General features: G+C 35.9%; 1 protein-coding gene across 1 annotated transcript in view; it reads left to right on the top strand.

Annotated features, from left to right (window-relative positions):
• CPQ (carboxypeptidase Q) overlaps positions 1-24,147 on the top strand; it is a 346,392-nt gene that overhangs the window by 86,876 nt on the left and 235,369 nt on the right. The window contains exon 3 of the mRNA XM_047089017.1: positions 19,677-19,884. Within this exon, the coding sequence (XP_046944973.1) occupies positions 19,677-19,884 (208 nt within the window). The remainder of the gene's footprint in view (positions 1-19,676; positions 19,885-24,147) is intronic.

Here is a 24,147-nt window from a genome sequence, read left to right as displayed (position 1 = left end):
CCAGTAGTTGGAACACTGGATCATAGGGTAATTCTCTTCTTAATTTTTTGAGGAAACTCCGTACTGTTTTACACAGTGGCTGCACCAGTTTGCATTCCCACCAATAGTGCAGAAGGGTTCCTTTTTTTCTATATCCTTACCAAGACTTGTTTTTTGTGTTTTTGATTTTGGCCATTCTGATAGGTGTGAAGTGATATCTCATTGTGGTTTTGATTTGCATTTCCCTGATGATTAGTGATGTTGAGCATCTTTTCATTTGTCTGTTGGCCATCTGTATGTCTTCTTTGGAGAAGTGTCTTCTCACGTCCTCTCCCATTTTTTATTTGGATTCTTTGGGGTATTTTTGGTGTTGAGTTGTGTAAAATCTTTATATGTTTTGGATATTACCCTTTATTGGATATGTCATCTGCAAATATCTGCTCCCATTCAGTAGGTTGTCTTTTGGTTTTGTTGTTTCCTTTGCTGTGGAGAAGCTTTTTATTTTGATGTAATCCCAATCATTTTTTTTTTTTTGCTTTTATTTCCCTTATCTTAAGAGACATATCTAGAAAAATGTTGCTATGGCCAGTGTCAGAGATATTACTGCCTATGCTCTCTGCTAGGATTTTTATAATTTCAGGTCTCACATTTAGGCCCTCAATCCATTTTGAATTTATTTTTGTGTATGGTGTAAGAAAATAGTCCAATTTCATTCTTTTGAATGTAGCTGTCCAGTCTTCTTAATATCATTTGTTGAAGAGATTCATTTTCCCATTGCATATTCTAGCATTGTTTGTCAAAGATTAATTGACCATTTAATTTTGCATCTAGTTCTGGATTCTATTCTGTTCCATTGATCTATGTATCTATTTTTGTGCCAGTACCATACTGTTTTGATTACTACACCTTTGCAATATAACTTGAAATCTGGAATTGTGATACTTCCAGCTTTGTTCTTCTTTTTAAGATTGCTTTGGCTATTTGGGGTCTTTTGTGGTTCCATACAGACTTTAGGATTATTTCTTCTAGTTCTGTGAAAAATGCTGTTGGTGTGATAGGCTGTGATTGATAGGGATTGCATTAAATTTGGAAACTGCTTTTACATTTTAACAATATTTGTTCTTTATTTTTGTAATGTTCATTATTTATTTTGAGAGAGAGAGAGAGAGAATGAGAGAGAGAGAGAGAGAGATCGCCAGCATGCATGAGCCAGGGAGGGTCAGAGACAGAGAGACAGAGAATCCCACAGAGTCCAACGTGGGCTCGATCCCATGACCTTGGGATCACGACCTGAGCCTAAATCAAAGTCACATGCTCATCTGATTGAGTCCCTCAGGTGCCCCAACAATATTTGTTCTTTCAATCCATGAGCATGAAATTATTTTTTTAATTTTTTAAATGTTTTTTTTTGAGAGAGACTGTGTGTGTGTGTGTGTGTGTGTGTGTGTGTGTGTGAGAGAGAGAGAGAGAGAGAGAGAGAGAGAGAGAGAGAGAGAGCAGGGTAGGGGAAAAGAGAGAGGGAGACACAGAATGCAAAGCAGACTTGAGGTTTTGAGCTGTCAGCATAGAGCCCGATGTGGGAGTCAAACTCACTAACGGTGAGATCATGACCTGAGCGGAATTTGGACACTTAACCCACTGAGCCACCCAGGTGCCCTGCATGTAATATTTTTCCATTTGTTTGTATCGTCTTTAATTTCTTTCATTGGTGTTTTATAGTTCTCAGAGTATAGGCCTTTCACCTCCTTGGTTAAGTTTATTCCTAGATATTTTATTATTTTTGGTGCTGTTTATAAATAGAATTGTTTTCTTACTTTTTCTTTCTTCTGCTTTATTATTAGTGTATAGAAATGCAATGAATTTCTGTATATCAATTTTATATCCTGCAACCTTACTGAATGCATTGATCAGCTCTAGTAGTTTTTTGGTGGGGTCTTTAGAGTTTTCTATATCTAGGATCATGTCATGTGCAAATAGTGCAAATTTTATTTCTTTTTTACTAGTTTGGTTACGTTTTATTTCTTTTTATTGTCTAATTGCTGTAGCTAAAACTTCCGGTACTATGTTTAATAAGGACATAGTGAGAGTGGACATCCTTGTCTTGTTCCTGATCTCGGGAAAAGCTCTCAGATTTTCACCATTGAGTATGATGTTGACTTTGTCAAATGCTTTTCTGCATGTGTTGATAATTATATGGTTTTAACCCTTTCTTTTGGTGTTGTGATGTATTGCATTGATCGATTTGCAAATATTGACCACATGCACCTTTGTATCCCAAGAATAAATCCCACTTGACCATGGCAAATGATTTTTTTCATGTATTGTTGGTTTCAATTTTGAAATATTTTATTGAGGATTTTCACATCTATATTTATCAGAGATATTGGCATGTAGTTCTTTTTCTGGTAGTGTCTTTATTTGGTTTTGGTATCAGGGTAATGCTGGCCTCATAGAATGAATTTGGAAGCTTTCCTTCCTCTTCTATTTTTTGGAATAATTTGAGAAGAATACATATTAACTGTTCTTTAAATTTTTGGTTGAATTCACTTGTGAAGTCTTCTGGTCCTGGACTTTTGTTTGCTGTGAGTTTTTGATTTCTGAGTCAATTTCATTGCTGGTAATTCGTCTGTTCAAATTTTCTATTTCTTCTTTTTTCTTTATTCTGAGAGAGACAGAGAGGGAGAGAGAGAGAATCCCAAGCAGGCTCCCTGCTGTCAGCACAGAGCCTGCCACAGGGCTTAATCCCACAAATTGTGGGATCATGACCTCAGCCCAGATCAAGAGTTGGACACTCAACTGACTGAGACACCCAGGTGCCCCTCTAGTTCCTCTTGATTCAATTTTTGGAGGCTATATGTTTCTAGGAATTTATTCATTTTTTTCTAGATTGTCCAATTTGTTGACATATAATTTTCATATTTTCTCATAATCCTTTATATTTCTGTGGTGTTGTTATTTATCTTCTTTATATATATATATAATAAAGAAAAAACTATATATATTTATATCTATATAAAATATAGATATATTTTAAGTTTGTTTATTTATTTTGAAAGAGAGGGGGGAGAGGTAGAGACAGAGGTCAAAAGAGAATCTCAAGGGGCGCCTGGGTGGCGCAGTCGGTTAAGCATCCGACTTCGGCCAGGTCACGATCTCGCAGTCCGTGAGTTCGAGCCCCGCGTCGGGCTCTGGGCTGATGGCTCGGAGCCTGGAGCCTGTTTCCGATTCTGTGTCTCCCTCTCTCTCTGTCCCTCCCCCGTTCATGCTCTGTCTCTCTCTGTCCCAAAAATAAATAAACGTTGAAAAAAAAAAAAAAAAAAGAGAATCTCAAGCAGGCTCCACACTGTCTGCCATGGAGCTCGATCATATGACTGAGATCATTACCTGAGCCCAGATCAAGAGTTGGACATTCAACTGACTGAGCCACCCAGGTGCCCTCCTATTTCATTTAGGATTTTGTTTATTTGAGTCCTCTGTCTTTCTTTCTATTTTTTTTCCTGATGAGTCTGGCTAAAGGTCTATCTACTTTGTTGATCTTTTCAAAGAAAAGCTCCTGGTTTCTGGATCTGTTCTGTTGTTTGTTTGTTTTTAACTTCTATTTTTGCAGGACCTGCTTTTGCCATAGAACTTCAGCAAACAAAGAAACAGTTCTTACCCTGTGATCTCCTCAGGGCTAAATACATAGATAGCAGATACAAAAACTTATCTACTAGTCTTTCCCAGGACTAAGTCTATTTGAGTATTTGAAAAGCTACTGTCTGAGAGCCTAAATTCTGATCAACCTGCATATAGATGATAACTGAGATCCTCCTTTTGGAATATTGACAAGTCTTAGCACATCCTCAACTACTGTGAGCCACTATGAATAAAGATGGCAGCGTGGACATTCACAAAGTTTTGAGAGACAACCAAAAGTTCAGCCCAGGCTAAATGATAAGTTTCACCTCCTACATGAGACCACTCCCTCAAAACTGGGAGAGGTAGCTCTTTGATCTAAAGTACAAAAACCTATGAAGAGTGGTAAGAAAAATGAAGAAACAGAATATATTCCAAACAAAAGAACAAGATAAAACAGACCTTAATGAAATGTTGATGTATGATTTACCTGATACTGAATTGAAAACAATGGTCATTAAGATGCTTATGTGAGGTCTGGAGAACAATGCATGAACAAAGTGAGAATTTCAACACAAAGATAGAGAATATAAGAAAATACCAAACAGAAGTCACAGATACAGAAGGTAGAATAACTGCACTGAAAATTTTAAAGAGAAGTTTAATATCAGATAGGTCAAGCAGAAAAAAGGGTCAGGGAACTTGAAGACATGGTAGTGGAATTCATTCAGTCAGAGATGCAAAAAAAAAAAAAAGTGAATGAAAAAGACTTAAGATGGCTTAAAGGACTTATGGGGTACTATCAAGAGGACCAGTATTCTCATTATAGAGGTCCCAGATGCAGAAGAAAGAGAGAAAGGTGCATAAAGCTTATTCAAAGAAATAATGGCTGAAAATTCCCTAACCAGAGGAAGGAAACGGACATTTGGATCCAGGAAGCCCAGAGAGTTGCTCTGTAGAATAAGAATCCAAAGAGACCCACAATGGGACACATTATAATTAACATATCAAAAGTTAAAGTCAAGAAAAAAAACAGCTTGTTATGTATAAGGCAACACCAATAAGACTATCAGCAGACTTTTCAGCAGAATCTTTGCAGGCAATAAGGGAATAATGTATAATTAGAATTTGTGAAGAGAGAAGAATTTAAATGTTCTCACCAAACCAACCAAAACTAAAACAAAAAAATGATGAGTATGTGAGGTAATGGATGTGTTAATTAACTAGATGAAGAGAATACTTTCACATTTGTCAATTATATCTCAAAGAGGCTGAAATAAAAAAACGTGTTATTTAAGGAATGGAATCATAGGGGCTGTTTGTTATCATAGTATAATTTCACCTATCTTGGTTGATGCACTGATCATATTTAAATGAATCTGGGGAATGTGGCTTAGACCTTGTAGTCATCAAGTGGACCCACACTCACCTTCATTTTCATGAATTATGTGCCAGATCATAATATGCACCCTCAGATTCTCAAACAATGGGGAATATTTCCCCCTACCCATCTATTTTCAAAGTGTTTCTTTAGCTGACTTCAGGCATATTTGATAACTCATATCACATACAAATATAAGCATTCATACTTCATTCTCACAATATTTATGATTGATTAGCCTTGTCCATATTTTTATGTTGCTCTGACAAATATCAATAGCATCTTTAAGATAAAGGCTTTTTAAAGTCCAAACTTTATAGTTGTATAAAGAGAAGAAAATTCAAAAGAGAAAAAATGCTGTCATTTCTCCTGCCATCTAATTTCTGTGATCCTATATTTCTTTCTTTTCTTTGTGCATATAACTTTATATTGCTTGTCATAGTTTACAAAGAATTTGTCATTTTCTCTATATTGTCAAAAATTTCATATTGTTTTATAGATTTCATAATTAATATTTTAATGGCTACAAATACTCCACTGAAATTGAATAACATAATTTATTCCACAATTTCCTTATTGAGCTTTTAGGCTGCTCCTATTTTTAAAAAGAGTTACTGTTAGAATAAATCATTTTAAACAAATATGCTAGACCACATACATCTAATCAACATTACTGTGTAAGTACCTTCTAAGTCTAAACACATATTCTAACACAGGTGTCATTGATGTAAACATCTCTGATACTTCTTTTTTGAGATTGTCTTTAAAGCCAATTGATAAAGCTACACATTTAACAGTCATTTCCCAGCCAACTAGTTTTCAACAAAGCAGGAAAGAGTATCCAGTGGAAAAAAGACAGTCTCTTCAGCAAATGGTGCTGGGAAAACTGGGCAGTGACATGAAGAAGAATGAAACTAGACCACTTTCTTACACCATACACAAAAATAAATTCAAAATGGATGAAAGACCTAAATATGAAACAGGAAACCATCAAAATCCTAGAGGAGAAAACAGGCAGTAACCTCTTTGACCTTGGCCACAGCAATTTCTTACTAGACATGTCTCCCAAGGCAAGGGAAATAAAAGCAAAAATGAACTCTTGGGATCTCATCAAGAAAAAAAGCTTCTATACAGTGAAGGAAACAATCAACAAAACTAAAAAGCAGCCAACGGAATGAGAGAAGATATTTGCAAATAACATATCTAATAATGGGTTATTATCCAAAGTCTATAAAGAGGTTATCAAACTCACCACCCCCCAAATAATAATAATCCAGTGAAGAAATGTGCAGAAGACATGAATAGATACTTTACTAAAGAAGACATCCAGATGGCTAACAGACACATGAAAAGATGGTAACATTACTCATCATCAGAGAAATACAAATCAAAACCAAAATGAGATACCACCTCACACCTGTCAGAATGGCTAAAATTAACAACTCAGGAAACAACAGATGTTGGTGAGGATGCAAAGAAATGGGAACCCTTTTGCCCTGTTGGTGGGAATGGAAACTGGTGCAACCACTCTGGAGAACAATATAGAGTTTCCTCAAAAAATTATAAATAGAATTACCCTATGACCCAGCAATTGCACAACTAGGTATTTACTCAAAGGATACTAGTGTGGTGTTTCAAAAGGGCACATGCACCCCAGTGTTCGTAGTAGCACTATTAACAATAGCCAAATTATGGAAAGAGCCCAAATGTGAATTGATAAAGAAGATGTGGTACCTACATACAATGGAATATTACTCGGTGATCAAAATGAATGAAATCTTGCCATTTGCAACAACATGTATGGAGTTAGGGTGTATTATGCTAAGTGAAATAAGTAAGTCAGAGAGACAAATATCATACGATTTCACTCCTATGTGGAATCTAAGAAACAAAGCAGCCAGACATAGGAGAAAGGAAGGAAAACCAAGATAAAAACAGAGGGAGGCAAACCATAAGAGACTCTTAAGTACAGACAATAAACTGAGGGTTGCTGGAAGGGAGGTAGGGAGGTGGGTCGAGGGATGGGCTAAATGGGTGATGGGCATAAGGAGGGCACTTGTTGGGATGAGCACTGGCTGTTGTATGTAAGTGATGAATCACTGGGTTCTACCCCTGAAACCAATACTACACTGTATGTTTACTTACATATTTATTTAACTTGAATTTAAATAAATACATTTTTAAAAAGTTATTTTAGTCTTTTGTATCTTGGTTTTGGACTCTTCATCATTTGTTCTTTTGTTCATATTTTGGCTGTCTCCAAAAATCAATTCTAATTTTAAAGTACCTAATTTTACCTCCATTTTGACCATTTGGAAGGCTGCCAAAGTGTTCTGAAGGCAATTTTAGAGGGAAAAGTTCCAAAAATATTTAGAGCAATGGGCAATTACTGCAATAACTGTGCAGCCTCCTGCAGTGATAGCTTTGGAGAGCTAACACTCCTTTTGTTATGTGGATTTGGGTAGGTCTGTTACTATATTCATTAAGTCCATAACTCTGTAGTCAACGCTTCATGAGAAGACTATCATCCCAAATAATCTCGCTTCCTTGAGAGCAGGGGTGATTCTTTCACAGAACCTGTATTCATGCCTTACAGATAGTACATACCTGTTATATATTTGTCATAGGTCTCTAGCAATGAATAATCTGTCTAGAATACACTTTTTCCATTGGCAAGCACCTACTTTTAAATAAACTCTTCTGGTAAAGGCTTGAACTCTCTAACACTGGGACCAACAACATCTGCATCACCTGGGAATTTGTTAGAAATGCATATTACTTGGCCCCACTCTGCAACTCCTGAATCAGAAATTCTGGATGTTAGACACAATGATCTGTGCTTTATCAAAACCTCCATGTGATTCTGATACATAATACATGATCAAGAAATAGTAAAGTTTGGAAAAAACTAGAAATAAAGTTCCTGGAGATAATAGTATGATGGGAGAAAGTTGATGTCAGAGGCCATAGGTTATAAAACTCAGTGTGTTCTGAGTACATATTCTGGACTAAAAATTGTGCTATAACACTGGGTACGTAAAAGCAAAAGAAAAAGATAATGTCTTTGTTTTCATAGAGTTGGTGGTCTAGGATAGGTAAAGGATGAGTAATAGATTAAAATATATAGATACAATGCTCTGTGATACTTCAGTATAGAAGCATATGTAAATATGGGTGGTGATGATCATAAGTACCATTTATAAGTCACAAGTTATCTGTCAGGCACAGTGTAGTGCTTTCCATCACAATATATCATTTTCTCAGTCTGGCCATTAGAAAGAATATAAATATTAAGAGGTTCTATGTGGCTTGAATAGGTTCCCTTGAATCTGGAAAGAAAATCTTAGTCTCAACATTCACTCTTCCGTGCCCAGAGCACTTGAGCCATTCATGAACTCTGCGTTTGTCAGTTCCCTTCAGAAATGGGTATATGGGCACCTATCTCAGAATTGATTTGCAGATTAAATAAGGTAATGTATGAAGTTGCTTAGCTCAGTATGTCCTAAATATTCAATAGATAGTAATGTCTTTATTTCTGTTGACAGTAATCATCAACATTACCACTACCAATATCATCAAAATCGTTATTATTTTTATTAGAGTGGTAAGTGGCAATATAATATAAATTCTATATGAGTTAAGAAGACAGACTGAAGCCAGACTGCCAGAGTTCAATTCTGGCTTTGTCAGCCTCTAGCCATGAGACCATGGCTTATCCTCTCTGTACTTCAATTTCCTTAACTCTAAGGTGGGGGCCTTGAGTACTTACTTCATAGGGTTGTAGTGACTGGTAAATGAATTAATGCATGTCAAACACCCGGAACATGACCCGCCCTGTAGTGTATGCTCAGTAAGTGCTGGCTGGTATTATCATTAATTTGGGGGGGAATGTGCCATGGACTGCTCTCTCAGAGAGTTTAACTTCTCTCTATGGTATGTTGTGATTTTGATGGAAAGGTTTATGTTTTAGGGGCCCTTGGAATAAAAATATCACTATTTCTTAATTCTGTAGGCATTAAGATTCCACTGCTTAAGTAAAAGCCTTTTTGTGGTGCCTAAAAATAAGGGGGGGGGAATAATACCAAAATAAAGCTTAAAAAAGGCCAAGGGGAAGAAAATTTTAAATCAAAGGGCAGGACATCCATTTTTACTTTATGTAAATGTATTATTTAAGCAAATTTACTGATAATGATGCACAGATGCTGTTTGTAGACACGATTTTCTTCCTTTGAAGTAACTGAGTGCTGATTTCCTATCTGTGCCAGCAGTGTTTTCTGAATTAATTCTGTGCCCCTCTATATCATTGTGGGAAAGAGAGCTTATACAACTTTTCTGAAGATTAGAAGACTAAAAGGTACCTATTGCCTCAGAGGCTGAGAAGATGTACGCAAATGTGAATAAACAGTTAAAACACTACCAGGTGCACAGGAAGAGTCCTTGAACACAAACACGATTGACATCAAGAAAATATTAGCTTTGTAATTCTGCCTGGATGGCACATTGATGGACCAGCACTGCAGAAGGATTCAGCTGCAAGCATTTCATGTAATTGATGGTGGAAGAAAAGAAAATTTCAACAGATATTTTGCTGTTAATTTGCCACAGGTGCTCAAATGCCTGTGACCTAGTATGTCAAGGATTCAAAATGCTACTGTGATAGCTTCAGGCTTTGCTTCCAGGTTATTTTACAGACTGTGGCATACATTTTTAAGAATTTAATTCTGTTTATTGGTAATGTTGCAGTTCACGATTATAATCTAACAGGATGAGTGTAGTTTCTCAATCAAGTGGATATTAACTTAATTTATATCACTCAGATTCATGTTCAATTTTTTTATCATGTGCATTCTGTCTTCTTTTATTTTAACTTAACATTATTTTATTTTATTTTATTTCTTTTATTTTATTCTTTTATTTTAACTTAACATTATTTTAACTTAACATTATTTTAACTTTTAGTTTAACTTAAACATTATTTTATTTTAATTTAACATTATTTCATCTACATGTTTCCCGATACTGCTTTTGGCCATTTACTTTCCATGCCAGTCTTTCATTTTCTTGCTACCTCTAATGGATTGTTTCTAGATTTTCACATTTATACACAGAGATGCAGGGAGCATCTTAATATAAAATTTTTTTCTTATTTTATAATACTGCCAATGAGTTTGTTCTCCAAAGCAGAAGAAACAAAGTAAGAATTTTTATAGTTCTTGCTACATATTGGGAGATCACATTCTAGAAATATTAAACTAATTTAACAGTACCATCAGCATGGAATATGGTATTTATCTTTTGTGACTGCCTTATTTCACTTAGCATAATGCCCTCAATGTTTCATGTTGTAGCATATGTCAGAATTTCCTTCCTTTTTTTTTAAATTTTTTTTAACGTTTATTTATTTTTGAGACAGAGAGAGACAGAGCATGAACAGGGGAGGGGCAGAGAAAGAGGGAGACACAGAATCTGAAACAGGCTCCAGGCTCTGAGCTGTCAGCACAGAGCCCGACGCGGGGCTCGAACTCACGGACCGTGAGGTCATGACCTGAGCCGAAGTCGGACACTTAACCAACCAAGCCACCCAGGCGCCCCGAGAATTTCCTTCCTTTTTTAAGACTGAATAATATTCCATTGCATGTATATACCACAATTTTTTATCCATTTGTCTATTGATGAACACTGGGGTAACTTCCATTATTTCAGCTATTGTGAATAATGCTGTTATGAACATGGGTGTACAAATACATCCTTGAGACCATGCTTTTAATTATTTTGGGTATAAGTCCAGAAGTGGAATTGCCAGATCATATGGTTATTCTTTATTTTTTAAGGAACCACCATACTATTTTCCTAAGTGTGTCCATTTTACATTCTCCATTATAGCACACTAGGGCTCTAATTTTTCTACCTTCTCACCAACACTTGTTATTTTCTGTTTTCCTAATAGGTGTGAGGTGGTATCTCATTAGTTTTGATTTGCATTTCCCTAATGATTAGTGATGTTGAGCATCTTCTCATGGGCTTATTGACCACTTGTATATTTTCTTTGTTGAAATATCTATTGAAGTCTTTTCCACTGTTGAATTGGGTTGTCTGGTTTCTGTCATTCAGTTTTGGGAGTTCTGTATTTATTCTGAATGTTAATTCCTTATCAGGGCTATGATTTGCAAGCATTTTCTTCCATTATGTACATTGCCTTTTTACCTGTTGATATTGCCTTTTGATGCACAAAATTTTCTAATATTCATGAAATCTAATTTGTCTATTTTGTTGCCTTTACCTTTGATGTCATTTCCAAGAAATCAAGGCCAAATCTAATGTCATGAAGCTTTTGCCCTATATTTTTCTTCTAGGAGTTTTATAGTTCTAGATCTTTTATTTAAATCTTTGATCCATTTTGCGTTAATTTTTCTGTATGATGTTAAATTAAATAAGAGTCCTACTTCATTCTTTTGCATGTGGATATCCAGTTTTCCCAGCACCATTTGTTGAAAAGTCTGCCCCATTGAAAGGTCTTTGCACCTGTCAAAACCCCATATATTTGAGGGTTTGTTTCTGGGCTCTCTATTCTATACCATTGGTCTATATGTCTGTGTTTATGCAAGTATAACACTATTTTGCTTGTGGTAGCTTTGTAGTAAGTTTTGGAATTAGAAGTGTGAGTCTTCCAGATTTGTTCTCTTTCAAGATTACTTCAGCTATTAAGGATCTATTGAGGTGCCATATAGATTTCAGGATGGGTTTTTCTATTTCTGCAAAGCACATATTTGGTATTTTGATAAGGATTGCATTGAAGCTGTTGAGTGCTTTGGGGAGTATTGACATCTTAACAGTATAAGTCTTCTATAAGCTTCTCGGCCTTTTGGCTAAGATCAAGTGTAGTAACAATATAAGTCTTCTAATCCATGAACATGGTATTTGTTTTTGTTTATTTGTATTTTCTTTAATTGCTTTCAGCAGTGTTTTGTAGTTTTCATTGTATAAGTCGTTCACCTTCTTGGTTAAGTTAATTCCTAAGTATTTTAGTTTTTTGATATTATTATAAATGGAATTGTTTTTGTAATTTCCTTTTCAGATTGTTTGTTGTTCATGTATAGAAATGCATCTGATTTTTATGTGTTGGCTTTGTATCTTGTTACTTTGGTGAAATCACTTATTAGTCCTAACAGGTTTTTGTGTGGAATCTTTACTGTTTTCTACATATAGATCACATCATCTGTGAACACATGTAATTTTATTTTTCCTTTTCTAATTTAGATGCCTTCTTTTTATTGCATGATTTCTCTGACAAGAACTTTCAGTACTGTGTTGAATAGAAGTTGCAAAAGTTAGCATCCTTGCCTTGTTCCTGATTTTAGAGGAAAATCTTTCAGTTTTTCACCATTGAGTATAAAGTCCATCATGTCCAGGGCTTTTCCTTGTTAGGAGATTTTTAATCACTGATTCAGTTTCCTTACTAGTTAAAGATGTATTCAGATTTTCTATTTTTTTATGATTTAGAGTTAATAGGTTTCATGTTCCTAGAAATTTGGCCATTTCATTTAGGTTTTCCAGTTTGTTAGCATATAATTGTTCATATACTCTCTTATATCCTTTATTTCTGTGGAATCAGTAAGGAATGTCCCCAGTTTTATTGCTGACTTTAGTAATGTGACTGTTCTCTCTCTATTTTTTAGTCCATCTAGCTAAAGGTTTTTCAATTTTGTTGATCTTTTCCAAGGACCAACTTTTGGCTTCATTGATTTTCTCTGTTGCTTTTCTATTCTCTGTTTCATTTATCTCTGCTCTAATCTTTGTTTCCTTTCTTTCACTAGCTTTGAGTTTAGTTTGTTCTTCTTTTTCTATTTCTAGTTACTTAAGTTGTAAAGTTTGATTGATTTGAGATCTTTCCTGTTTTTTAATGTAAGCGTTTGTTGCTATAAACTTCTCTTAGCAGTGCTTTGCTGCATTCTGTATGTTTTGGTATGTTGTGGTTTTGTTTTCATTCATTTCTAAATATTTTATAATTTCCCTCATGATTTCTTCTTTGATCCATTGGCTGGTTAGGAGTGTGCAGTTTAATTTCCACAAATTTGTGACTTTTCATTTACCTTCTTTATCTAACTTCATTCTGTTGTGACCAGGGAAGATACTTTGCATGAAACATATCTTTTTATTGATCTATTTTATTATTATTTTAAAGTTTATTTATTTATTTTGAGACAGACAGAGAGAGCACAAGCAGAGGAGGGGCAGTGAGGGTGGCTGGACACAGGATCCAAAGCGGGGTCTGTGCTGACAGCAGAGTGCCTGATGCGGGGCTGGAACTCAGCTGAAACCAAGAGTCAGACACTTAACTGCGCCACCCAGGTGCCCCAATACATATCTTTTTAAATCTGTAGAGACACAGTTTGTGGCCTAAGGTGGTCTATCCTGGAAAATATTCCATGTCCTTGAGAAGAGTGTGTATGCTGTTGTTGGATAGAGTGGTCTGTGAGATCTAGTGGGTTTATTGTGTTAAGTCCTCTGTTTCCTTACTTATCTTCTGTCTGGCTGTTCTGTGAAAAGGAGGTATATACAAAATGACTTCTAAAGGCTGAAGGACACATAAAAGTGAAGAAAAAAATAAAGAAGTCCAGCTTGATTAGAAATGGTTTATTAAGGGGACTCGTGGACAGAAGTGTGTTTTAGGTGGGTACAAGGCGAGCAGATCTCTGTAACTCCATCTCCCTTAGGACCTGCTTTTATAGCCCTAGAGTCTGAGAGTACATGCTGAGGGACTATCCAAGAGAAGAATGTTTAAGAACAGGTATGTGCCACAGGTTTCTCTATCCACTATTGAGAATTGAATATTGAAGTGTCAAATTGTTGTTCTAGAACTATCTATTTCTACGTTCAATTCTGTCAGTTTTGGTTCATATATATTGATGGTCTATCATTAGGTACATAAATGTTTATAATTGTGAATATCTTCTTGCTGTATTGACACTTTTATTAATATATATAATGTTCTTCTTTGTCTCTTATAAACTTTTTGATTTAAAGTCCATTTTGTCTGGTATCATTATAGCCACCCCTATTGTTTTTTAGTTAATATTTGCATGGAATATCTTTTTTCATCCTTTCATTTTCAAAATATTTCTGTCTTTAGCTGTAAAGTGAGTCTCTTTTAGATTGCATATAGTTGGATCATTAAAAAATCCATTTGCCAATCTCTGTCTTTTGATTAGAGATTTTAATCTATTTACATTTAAAGTAATTATTGCTAAGCAGAGTCTTATTTCTTTCATTTTGCTATTTGCTCCCTTTATGCCTTTCAGCTCTTTTTTTGTCCCTCATTTGCTGCATTACTGTCTTTTTTGTGTGTTTAGCTGATTTTTTGTAGTGGAATATTTACATTTCTTTTTCATTTGCTTTTGTTTATGTTCTAGAGCTATTTCTTTGTGGTTACCATGGGGATTACATTGAATATCCTAAAGTTATAGTACTCTAATTTGAATTTATGCCAGCTTAACTTCAATAACATCTAAAAACTCTGCTCCTTTTCAGCTCTACCCCCATGCTTTTTGGTCATTGATATCACAAAATTACATCTTAATATGTTATGTGTCCCAAAACATAAACTAATGATTATTTTAAATGTATTGGTCTCTTAAATCATTTAGGAAACACAAAAATGAAGCTACAAACCGTTGTTACAATTAAAAATAGCTTTTATAATTGCCCATTTATTTCTCTTTATTGAGATCTTTATTTCTTTATATGGCTTCAAGTTACTGTCCAGTATCTTTCATCCTCTAGGACTCCCTTGAGCATTTCTTACAGGGCAGGTTTACTTCACTATCTTCCCAGAATCCTTTATAATGGCTTCTTCCAGTAACTTTAATTTTGGATTTATATATTTGATTTGAAGCTGTATATTTTTGAAAAGAAAGGTTTAATATTAATATTTATAATTTTTAAATATGCAGTGCACCATTTATTTTGGTCTTGCAAATGTTGGGAATATATTTGGATACAAATAAAAAGAAATTTGACTCATTGTGGCTGTTTTAGTCAGTCTTCTTTAAGAAAAAGAGAACCAATAGGCTACACACACACACACACACACACACACACACACACACACACATAGTTTTATTATGAGGAATTGGCTTACATGATTATGGAGGCTGTGAAGTCACAAGATCCATAGCCAGCAAGCTGGCTGAATCAGTTAAGCTATATTCACAAAGTTATACAACCATCCATCACTATCCAATTTTAGAATATTGTCATCATCCCAAAAGGAAACCCCATAGCATTCACTGCCCATTTTCCTCTCTCCTGACCAGCTCTAGGCAACCTAAATTTTACTTTTTACCTCTACCAATTTACCTATTCTAGACACTTCATATAAGTAGAATTTTACAGTATGTGGTCTTTTTTTACTTCTTTCACTTAAGATAATGTTTTCAAGTTTCATCCATGTTGTATCATGTATAAAAACATAATTTTTTATTACTGAATAAGATTCCATTGTATGGACATACAATTTGTTTTTCCGTTCATGAGCTAATGGACATAAGGTTGTTTTTTACCTTTGACTATTATTAATAATGCTGCTATGAATGTTTGTGTGCAAGTCTTTGTGTGAACATATATTATAAATTCTCTTGAATATAGACCTAGTAGTACATGTTTCACTTTTTAAGGGACTGTCAAATTGTTTTTCAAAGTGGCTATGCCATTTTACATTCCCATGAGCAATGTACAAGCATTCAAATTTTTCTACATCCTTGCCAATACTTGTTTTTATCTTTTTGATCATAGCCATCCTAGTGGGTATGAAGTGACATTTCATAGTGGTTTTTTTTCATAGTGGTTCTAATTTGCATTTTCCTGCTGTCTAATGATATTAAGCATCTTGTTACATGCTTATAATCTGTATACTTGAAGAATGTCTATTCATATTCTACCCATTTTTTAATTGGGTAGCCATTTTATTTTTGAGATCTTAAGAGGTCTTTAGATATTTTAGATACAAGTGCCTTATCAGGTATATGATTTGCAAAGTTTTTCTCCCATTCTTTATGTTGTCTTTTCTCTTTTTGCTGGTATCTTTTGAAATCCAGAAGTTTACAATTCTGATAATTCAATTTATCTATTTTTTTCTTTTGTTGCTTGTGATTTGGGTATTGTATCTAAGAAACAATTACTTACCCAAGGTCATGAAGTTTTATAGTTTTAGCTCCTACATTTAGGTCTGTGATTAATTTTTTAATTAATTTTTGTATATGTTGTGATACGTGAATACAACTTTATTCTCTTACATGTGGTTATTTGGTTGGTCCCAGCACTGTTTCTCTGAAAATATTTTTCTATATCCACTGAATTGTCTTGGCACCTTTGTTGAAAATGAATTGGCCATTCTTTTAAAGGTTTATTTTTGGACTTTAAATTCTATTCTATTGATCTACCTATCCTTATACCAGTACCACACTCTCTTGCTACTATAGTTGTTGTTTTTTTTTTTTTAATCATGAAGGAGTGTTAGATTTTGTCAAATGCTTTTTCAGCATTTGTTGGGGTGATCATGTGGTTTTTGTCCTTTTATATTATGTGATAAATTACATTCATTGATTTTTGGATGTTAATCCAACCTTGCATTTCTGTGATAAATCTCTCTTGGTCATGATGTATAATCCTTTTCATTTGTTGCTGGTGTCAGTTTGCTTGCATTTTGTTGGATAGTTTTGGTGGTTTTTTTTGCATTTATATTTAGAAAAGATGTTGGTCTGTAGTTTTCTTTTCTTCTGATATCTTTATCTGGTTTTGATATCAGTAATAGTGACCTTGTAGAACAAGTTGAAAAATGTTCCCTTATCTTATAGTTTTTGGAATAGTTTATAAAGAATTGGTATTAATTTTTAAATGTAATTGTTTTGAGTTTTTATGGCTTCCTTCATAGTATACCCTTTGCTATTGTTAAATTGCAAGCAGGGTTATAAATGGAGACAGAAAGGTATTGTTTAATGCTGATCATTTCCCTATAGAACAATTGATGGCAAAGGTACAGTACTCCAAATAAAAGTGTTGAGTCTTTATTCTGCCTACTTCTACTATACTACAGTGCTGGATACTGCACCACTGGGGGACGCTCTTAATTGCAGAAACAAATTATAAAGCTTTTATATTTTGAATTCAGAACCATAGTTGGAAGATGCCTTTCAGTGCTATTTTCTTCAGTGGAGCCATGTTAGGTACATGCCTAACTTACTGTCCCCAGTTTAAGAATTCCTACCTGTAGCTTACTGATACAAATTTGTTTAGAACTATCATTTAAACAAAAATGAGCAAGGATGAGAGAGAGAGAGAGAGAGAGAGAGAGAGAGAGAGAGAGAGAAGTGGGCGGGACCAAGAAATAGACTCTTAACTCTAGAGAACAAACTTTGGTTTGATGGTTACTGGAAGAGGTAAGTGGAGGGAGGGGTTAAATAGGTGATGGGGATTAAGGAAAGTACTTGTTGTGATGAGCACTGGGTGTTGTATGGAAGTGTTGAATCACTGTATTATATACCTAAAACCAATATTACACTGTATGTTAACTAACTGGAATTTAAATAAAAACTTAAAAAAAAAAGACTGTTGTGAAGTGTTATACTTCTTAAGTAAGAAAGTCTGAGAACAGGAAAGTTTGTTGAATCCCAGACATCATGTAAGGTAATCCAAACAATAAATATTTAGATTGTCTTCCTATGTGTTTCCAAGTACCTTTGGTCATTAGTCACTGTCAACTCAATGGGAAAAATTAACACTGAAGAAATAATAATAGATAATGTTTACTAAATAATTACGATGTGCCAAACACTGTTTTAAGTTCTTTACATATACTATATCTTTTGTCTTCATAGCAATCTTATGGTGCTAATATTAGTGCTAATATTAGCGCTAATATGGTGCTAATATTAGTCAATACTAATATTATTCTCCACTTTACAGATGTGAAAACTCAGAAACAGAGAGGTCATCTAAGTTGCTTCATGTCGTGTGGGTAGAAAATGGTAGAGCCAGGATTTTACCTAGGTTATGTGACCCCATAGGCCATCTTGAACCAGGAGTTAGGGTAGATTAGGCATATTCCAGAGCAGGGATTCAATTCAGGGTTTCTGTGTTACAGTTTTTGAGTTTATAAGTCCTTTGTCCCTCTCTTGATGAAGACTAACATTTTCAGTCAACATTTAAGAAATGTTCATAAAGGAAGTGCTAAGATGGTTCTAAGGATTTGAAATTAAACAGTCTCTCTCTACAGGGATGATGTAATAGACAAGTTAACAAAATAAATATTTAGCATTTATTGAGTGCTGTGTTTCATGCATGGCAAGTTGACTCACTTGTATAAATTCACTGAATCTGCAAAATAACTCTATGAATTAAGGATGTATTATTATTATCACTTTTATTTATAGATGAAGCCACTGAAACAAATATATATAACTTGCTCAAGGTCAATTAGCAGTAAGTGCCATAGCCCAGGTTTGAACCTGGATGGTCTTGCTCCAAAATCTCTGTTCTTAATCATTGTGCTGTGCAGTTACTCTAAGGAAGTAAATAGTCATCTGACATTGTCACAACAATGCAGTCACACCAAGAAAGCAGTGATAAGACTGGAACATTGTGTTTATATGCATGTGGAGGTTGGAATCACTTCTGTAGGAGAGAAATGTGTTGTGGCTGAGAGGAGGAAAAAGGCTTTTTCTGCAAATCTGAGACAACCTGAGACAACCATGGAAATAAGGAAAGAAAAATTACTTTTAAAAGGGAGACCATTAGCTTGTGCTTTACCAGAAGATGGGAATGCACTGATAGGGTGTGGTGCACACTTTGGAACTGTGCCTGCTTGGTCCTGAGGGAGCTGTGGTTTGGGAGGGTTTAGAGTTGTGCCTCACGAGCGGAAAGGGTCAGTTTGAAAGAACAATTTTAGAAAGTGAGTTTGATAAACTCAATTAGCATGTATAGAGGTTGAACCAACAATAGATGAACAGAAACATCAATTACAAGTGTTTTTAGTAACCTAAGAAGCACCTGGAAATTAGCAGGAAAAACTTGACCATAGGGGCAATATTTCTTTCTTAGTGCCAAAATTGTAATAGTTGTCTCTTTCTTGTGGCAGTAACATCAGGGAGCAGGGTTTATTCGGCACTTTTCTTCATGGACACACAAGCATGTCCCATTGTCCTAGTTTTCCTGCAAGGTGCCCTACCGTCTCTGTGTGTATGAGTGAGAAGAAAACGTGCCCAGAGCCGTCAGTGACCAGAAAGCTGGATGTGTGTGGGCAGTTTTCCTCCAGATGTGTGGGTCCTCTGGTCTGCAGCCTTGAGGGACTTGAGAGCTTTCTTGGTCTCCTTGAACACTTGCATTCACTCACCTCTTGGTCATGAAGGCACTGTTAATGTTCTTTTGAATTTGAAGAAACTTGCAACTTTAAAGGATCATCACATTATCAAAATAAATGTCATGTAATGTTTTCAATGAGATGATTGTAAAGTTGAGGTTTCTAAGTTATTTTTTACCAAAAGGAAAAATTACATTCAAAAGCAAATAATCCAATATTGCCCACCCATCATCTTTCTCATATGCAAATGGAAATCAGTGAGAATCAAATGTCAAATACAGACACTTAAAAAAATACTTTTGGTCTGTTTTTACTTTTAAGATGACCTGGTGCCTTCTTTTTCTCAAGTCCTCACACAGGTATTCAGGAATACCAAGATGGTGTGCCAAAAATCCCAACAGCCTGTATTACAGTGGAAGATGCAGAAATGATGTCAAGAATGGCTTCTCGTGGGAACAGAATTGTTATTCAGCTGAAGATGGGGGCAAAGAACTATCCAGATGCTGATTCCTTCAACACTGTAGCAGAGATCATTGGCAGCAAGTACCCAGAGCAGGTGAGTCAAGGAAATAGATGGGCTGTCTTGGAGTAGGGTTTCATGGTCAAGTGTCAGTTTTTAGAGATGGTTGGGGAAAGAGAGAACCTGAATCTGCAGAGATGGTCCTTATAAACTCATTAATGGCAGGATCTTTGTATATATTTTTTCCAACCAAAAGTTCTACAACATATTGAAGGGTGGAATAGGATCCATGGTATGGAAACTCAGCCTCTGAATAGCTGAGGGCAATACTTGTATATATGTGTTGTGTTTATTCCAACTGGAGCCAGGTTAGTATTTGAGATCATACCAATAGCTAATAGTTACTGTGCCTATTGTATGTATGGATTATGTTATTTGATTCTTTCAACATGTAGTAAAGTTGGATTTATTTTCATCATTTTATAGGTGAGGAAACTAATGTAGAAGGTAGCTCAGGTGCCTAACGTCCACACAGCTAGTAAGTGGCTGGGAAAGGACTGAAACCTAGGACCTTATAAATGTTAAACCAGGTTTTATTTTATTTTATTTAAAAAAAATTTTTAAGTCTATTTGTTTATTTTGAGAGAGAGAGTGTGAGTGGGGGAGGAGTTGAGAGAGAAAGAGAGAGAGAGAGAGAGAGAGAGAGAGAGAGAGAATCCCAAGTAGGCTCCACACTGTCAGTGCAGAGCCCGACATGGGGCTTGAACTCAGGAACTGTGAGCCAAAATCAAGAGTCAAACGTTTAACTGACTGAGCCACCCAGGCACCTCTAAACCAAGTCTTAGACTGCAGTAATTTCCAAAAGTATTTATTTTTCCTTGAAACACTTGAAAATCAAATAGTACTAGAGGCAGATCCATACTCTATGCTAGCTGAAGGTTAAATAAGTTTGGCAAGTTACTTATTCTGTGAGTCTTAGAGAACTTCCCCTCAAAGACAGAATGGTATAGGTAACTTACCAGGATGATCATGAGAACTCGATTAGCCTAGCACGTCAAATAGCCAGCACAGTGTTTGGCACAACATGGCACTCATTGAATATAAGTTTACCTCATATGGCATCAAATGTACAAAAAGAAAAAACAAAACAAAACAAAACCAGTTTTGATAAGGTGTCTGGTATAAATTTCCTCTATTAATAGCTACTGAAATTCTAAAGTAGCACTTAAAGGAAGTTATTCCAGAATTTCAGACTTATTTTTGCTTAAGGAGATCAATGGGATGAAGGAAGAAGTGAATAGTGATAGAGAAACAAACCTTCCATACATGTCTTAACTCAGGACCTCTCCCAGACTTAAGGGCTTTGCTGCAGTAAAGGTTGGTTTTATGTTCGGGACCCTTTTCTTACTTCCCAAATCACTTCCAGGACATGGGCATGCATCAGCTTTGGGGTTGTAGCCACAGGGATGATTGAAAAGCAAGATCTTGGTGGTACCATAGGGAGTCAAATAGCTGTAGAGAAACTCTAGTTTCAAACATTGAAAAAGCAAACAAACAAGTCCCTTGCCCTTTAGGGAACTGGTAACAACAGAAGAATCCAGAGTCTATATTCCAGCTACTAGGTAGTCAGACCCCTTAATGTGTAACCTTACCAGGTGTTTTCCCCAGTCAGTAGTTCCAGGATCTACTGGAAAAAGTGTTGCCATTTTTAAGGCTGTTAGTAGAGGGCAGGAGGGGTTTAGGATTATCTGTGATCAGTTGTCTGGGCGAGCAGGCTACTCTGGCCCCTAGCCTGGGTGGCAAGATGAGTGAGTTATGGGGACCCTTAGTCTGAAACAGCCAGGAGGTATCAAGGTCTGAGTTAAATCATTGAAGTAGAAGAGTTTCTGGGCATCTTCGAGCTGGGAATGCTCAGTCTGGCTACTCCTCAGTCTAGCATGATTTTTTTTTTTTAATCAGCTTTATGGAAGTAAAATTACATAAATTTACCAAATTTAAGTTACAATTCAGTGAGCTTTGAAAAATGTATGCAGTAATGTAACCACTGCAATAATCATAATATAGAATATTTTCATCGCTCCAAACACTGCCTTGTGCCCCTTTGCTGTCCATCTCCTCCTCCACTCCCCTGCCCCATGGTAACCACCGATTTGCTTTTGAGAACTGTAGTGTTTTCTTGTCTGGAATTTCCAAGGAGTGGAATCACAGAATCTGTAGTCTTTCCTCTGTGGCTGCTTTCAGTCAGCATACTGCTTTTGAGATTATCCACATTGTTTTACCAGTTGTCTATTCGTTTCTATTGCTCCTGAGTGATATTTAATTGCATGGATATACCACAATTTGTTTATCCATTCAGCAGTTGTTGCACATTTGGGTGGTTTCTAGTTTTTGACTATTATGAGTAAAACTCATGTGACTATTCTTATACAGTCTTTCCGTGTACGCGTGTCTTCATTTCTCCTTGGGTAAATGCCTAGGAGTGGAATTGCTGGGCCAGCCTGAATATGAAGCAATCTGGTCGCCATCAAGTTGCCTCCATCTCTTAATTCTGTGCGGTAGACTCTTTAGGTGGCTAGATTCCAGAGAAGTGGGTTATAAGTACACTGTTACCAAGATATACAAGGTAGAAGATTAACAGAAGCTCTTCCATAAAGAAGTTATGCTATTACTTCCACGGAAGGAATGTGGATGAGTGTAGTGAAGTCCATGTGACTGTTTTTGGGGGGTGGGGGTGGGAATCTGCCTTATAGTCTGCCCAAAACCGCAGGGGATGCCCAGGCTGTGAAGGGAAGCAGCAAGCATGTATCATTCCCCCCCAGGCATCAGTGAGTTAAGGAACCTGAGTAAGCACAGTCTATCCCTGATAAATGCTATCTCTTCCAAGAAGCTTCCTTTGGTAACCTTCACCTCATCCCGGCACTGTGTGCTATTATGATATCATTGTTATGGTGTCATCTTCCCGCCAGAGCTTGCAAATACCCTGAGCAGACACAATGTTTACTTTTTTTTTTTTTTCCTTGCTTTTCACTAATGCCTATCTCAGGACTTGGCATGCAGTAGCTTCTCGAAAACATATTTTGTTTCAGTAAAATGAAAAGAGGAAATGAAGGAGAAAATGTTTGGAAAATTTTCTTAATCCTTTAATATCTAGAAGTTCTCCTGCCGCATTCAGAACACTGATTATCCATTGGCATATTGGACATCACTCCTAAATGCAGCTCTGTATGTCCAAACCTGAACAACTCAACTCCCTCATGCCTGATCATTTGCCTTAGTTTCTCATCTCTGTGAAAGGAACCATATTTACCTGTCAGCCCGTTTAGAGAACGTCACAGTATTTTTCATTGTCTCCTCTTTATCACTGTTCTACAGCCTGGTACCACATCCTTTTAAGTCTACTTTCTGCATATTAAAAAAAAATCTGTCCGTCTTGCCTTTACTGTAATGATTGTCCTAATTTAGGCCCTTGCTCTTCCCCCCATGATTTTTTTCTTCTATTATCTCCTCTATTTCTGTATTTTTGCAGTGTAGCTCAGAGCTATCTTACAACACTGATCTCCACATGGTGTTTCCCTGCTGTCAGGCCCCCTCTCCTATTCCTATAAGATAAAGGTTATGATAAAGATAAATACTCAGTTATGAGTAATCAGAGGTGAGCAGAAGACAAAGGAAAAGAGACAAAGAGGGAAGAATTTGGGCAGGTTAAAAGGAAGGCAGTTATAGGTAAGAGGAAATTATGTAGTCCTGTTCATAAATGAGCAGAAAATGAGAATGAAGGAGGGGAAGGAAATTTATAATGGAGACTCAAATGCCAACTAAGACCTATTTTTTTCATTGACTGGTGAAGGAGTCTAGCTCTCCTAAACTCTGGCAAACTTTCCTAAAATCACTCAGTACCAGTGATTTAATTATCAGTACGGTAGCCCCACCTTATCTGCAGTGTCACTTGCCACAGTTTCAGGTACCTTTGGTCAGCCGAGGTCAGAAGCAGATGATCAGAAGATCACGAGTAGCCTAGGGCTACATCACATACCTGCGTCATTCTCCTTACTTCATCCCATCACGTAGGCATTTTATTATTGTACATCATCACAAGAAGAGTGAATATAATACAATAAGATATTTTGAGAGGGACACAGAGACATTCACATAACATTTATTACAATATATTATTATAATTGCTCTATTTATTACTGTTGTTAATACCCTACTGTGCCTAATTTATAAGTTAAACTTTGTCATAGGTATGTATGTATAGGAAAAAATATAGTATATATACGATTCGATGCTGTCTGTGGTTTCAGGCTGAGCAAATTAGTTGCAGTGGAATTATCTCTAAAAAGGGAGGGTTTATTGCAG

The sequence above is a fragment of the Lynx rufus genome, unplaced genomic scaffold (genome assembly GCF_022079265.1).
Source record: "Lynx rufus isolate CCGP_SWC_20201006 ecotype Redwood Valley unplaced genomic scaffold, mLynRuf1.p SCAF_26, whole genome shotgun sequence".
Lineage (NCBI taxonomy): Eukaryota > Metazoa > Chordata > Mammalia > Carnivora > Felidae > Lynx > Lynx rufus.
The sequence above is the reverse complement of the archived record's forward strand: the minus strand, read 5'-3'. Positions and strand labels throughout refer to the sequence as shown.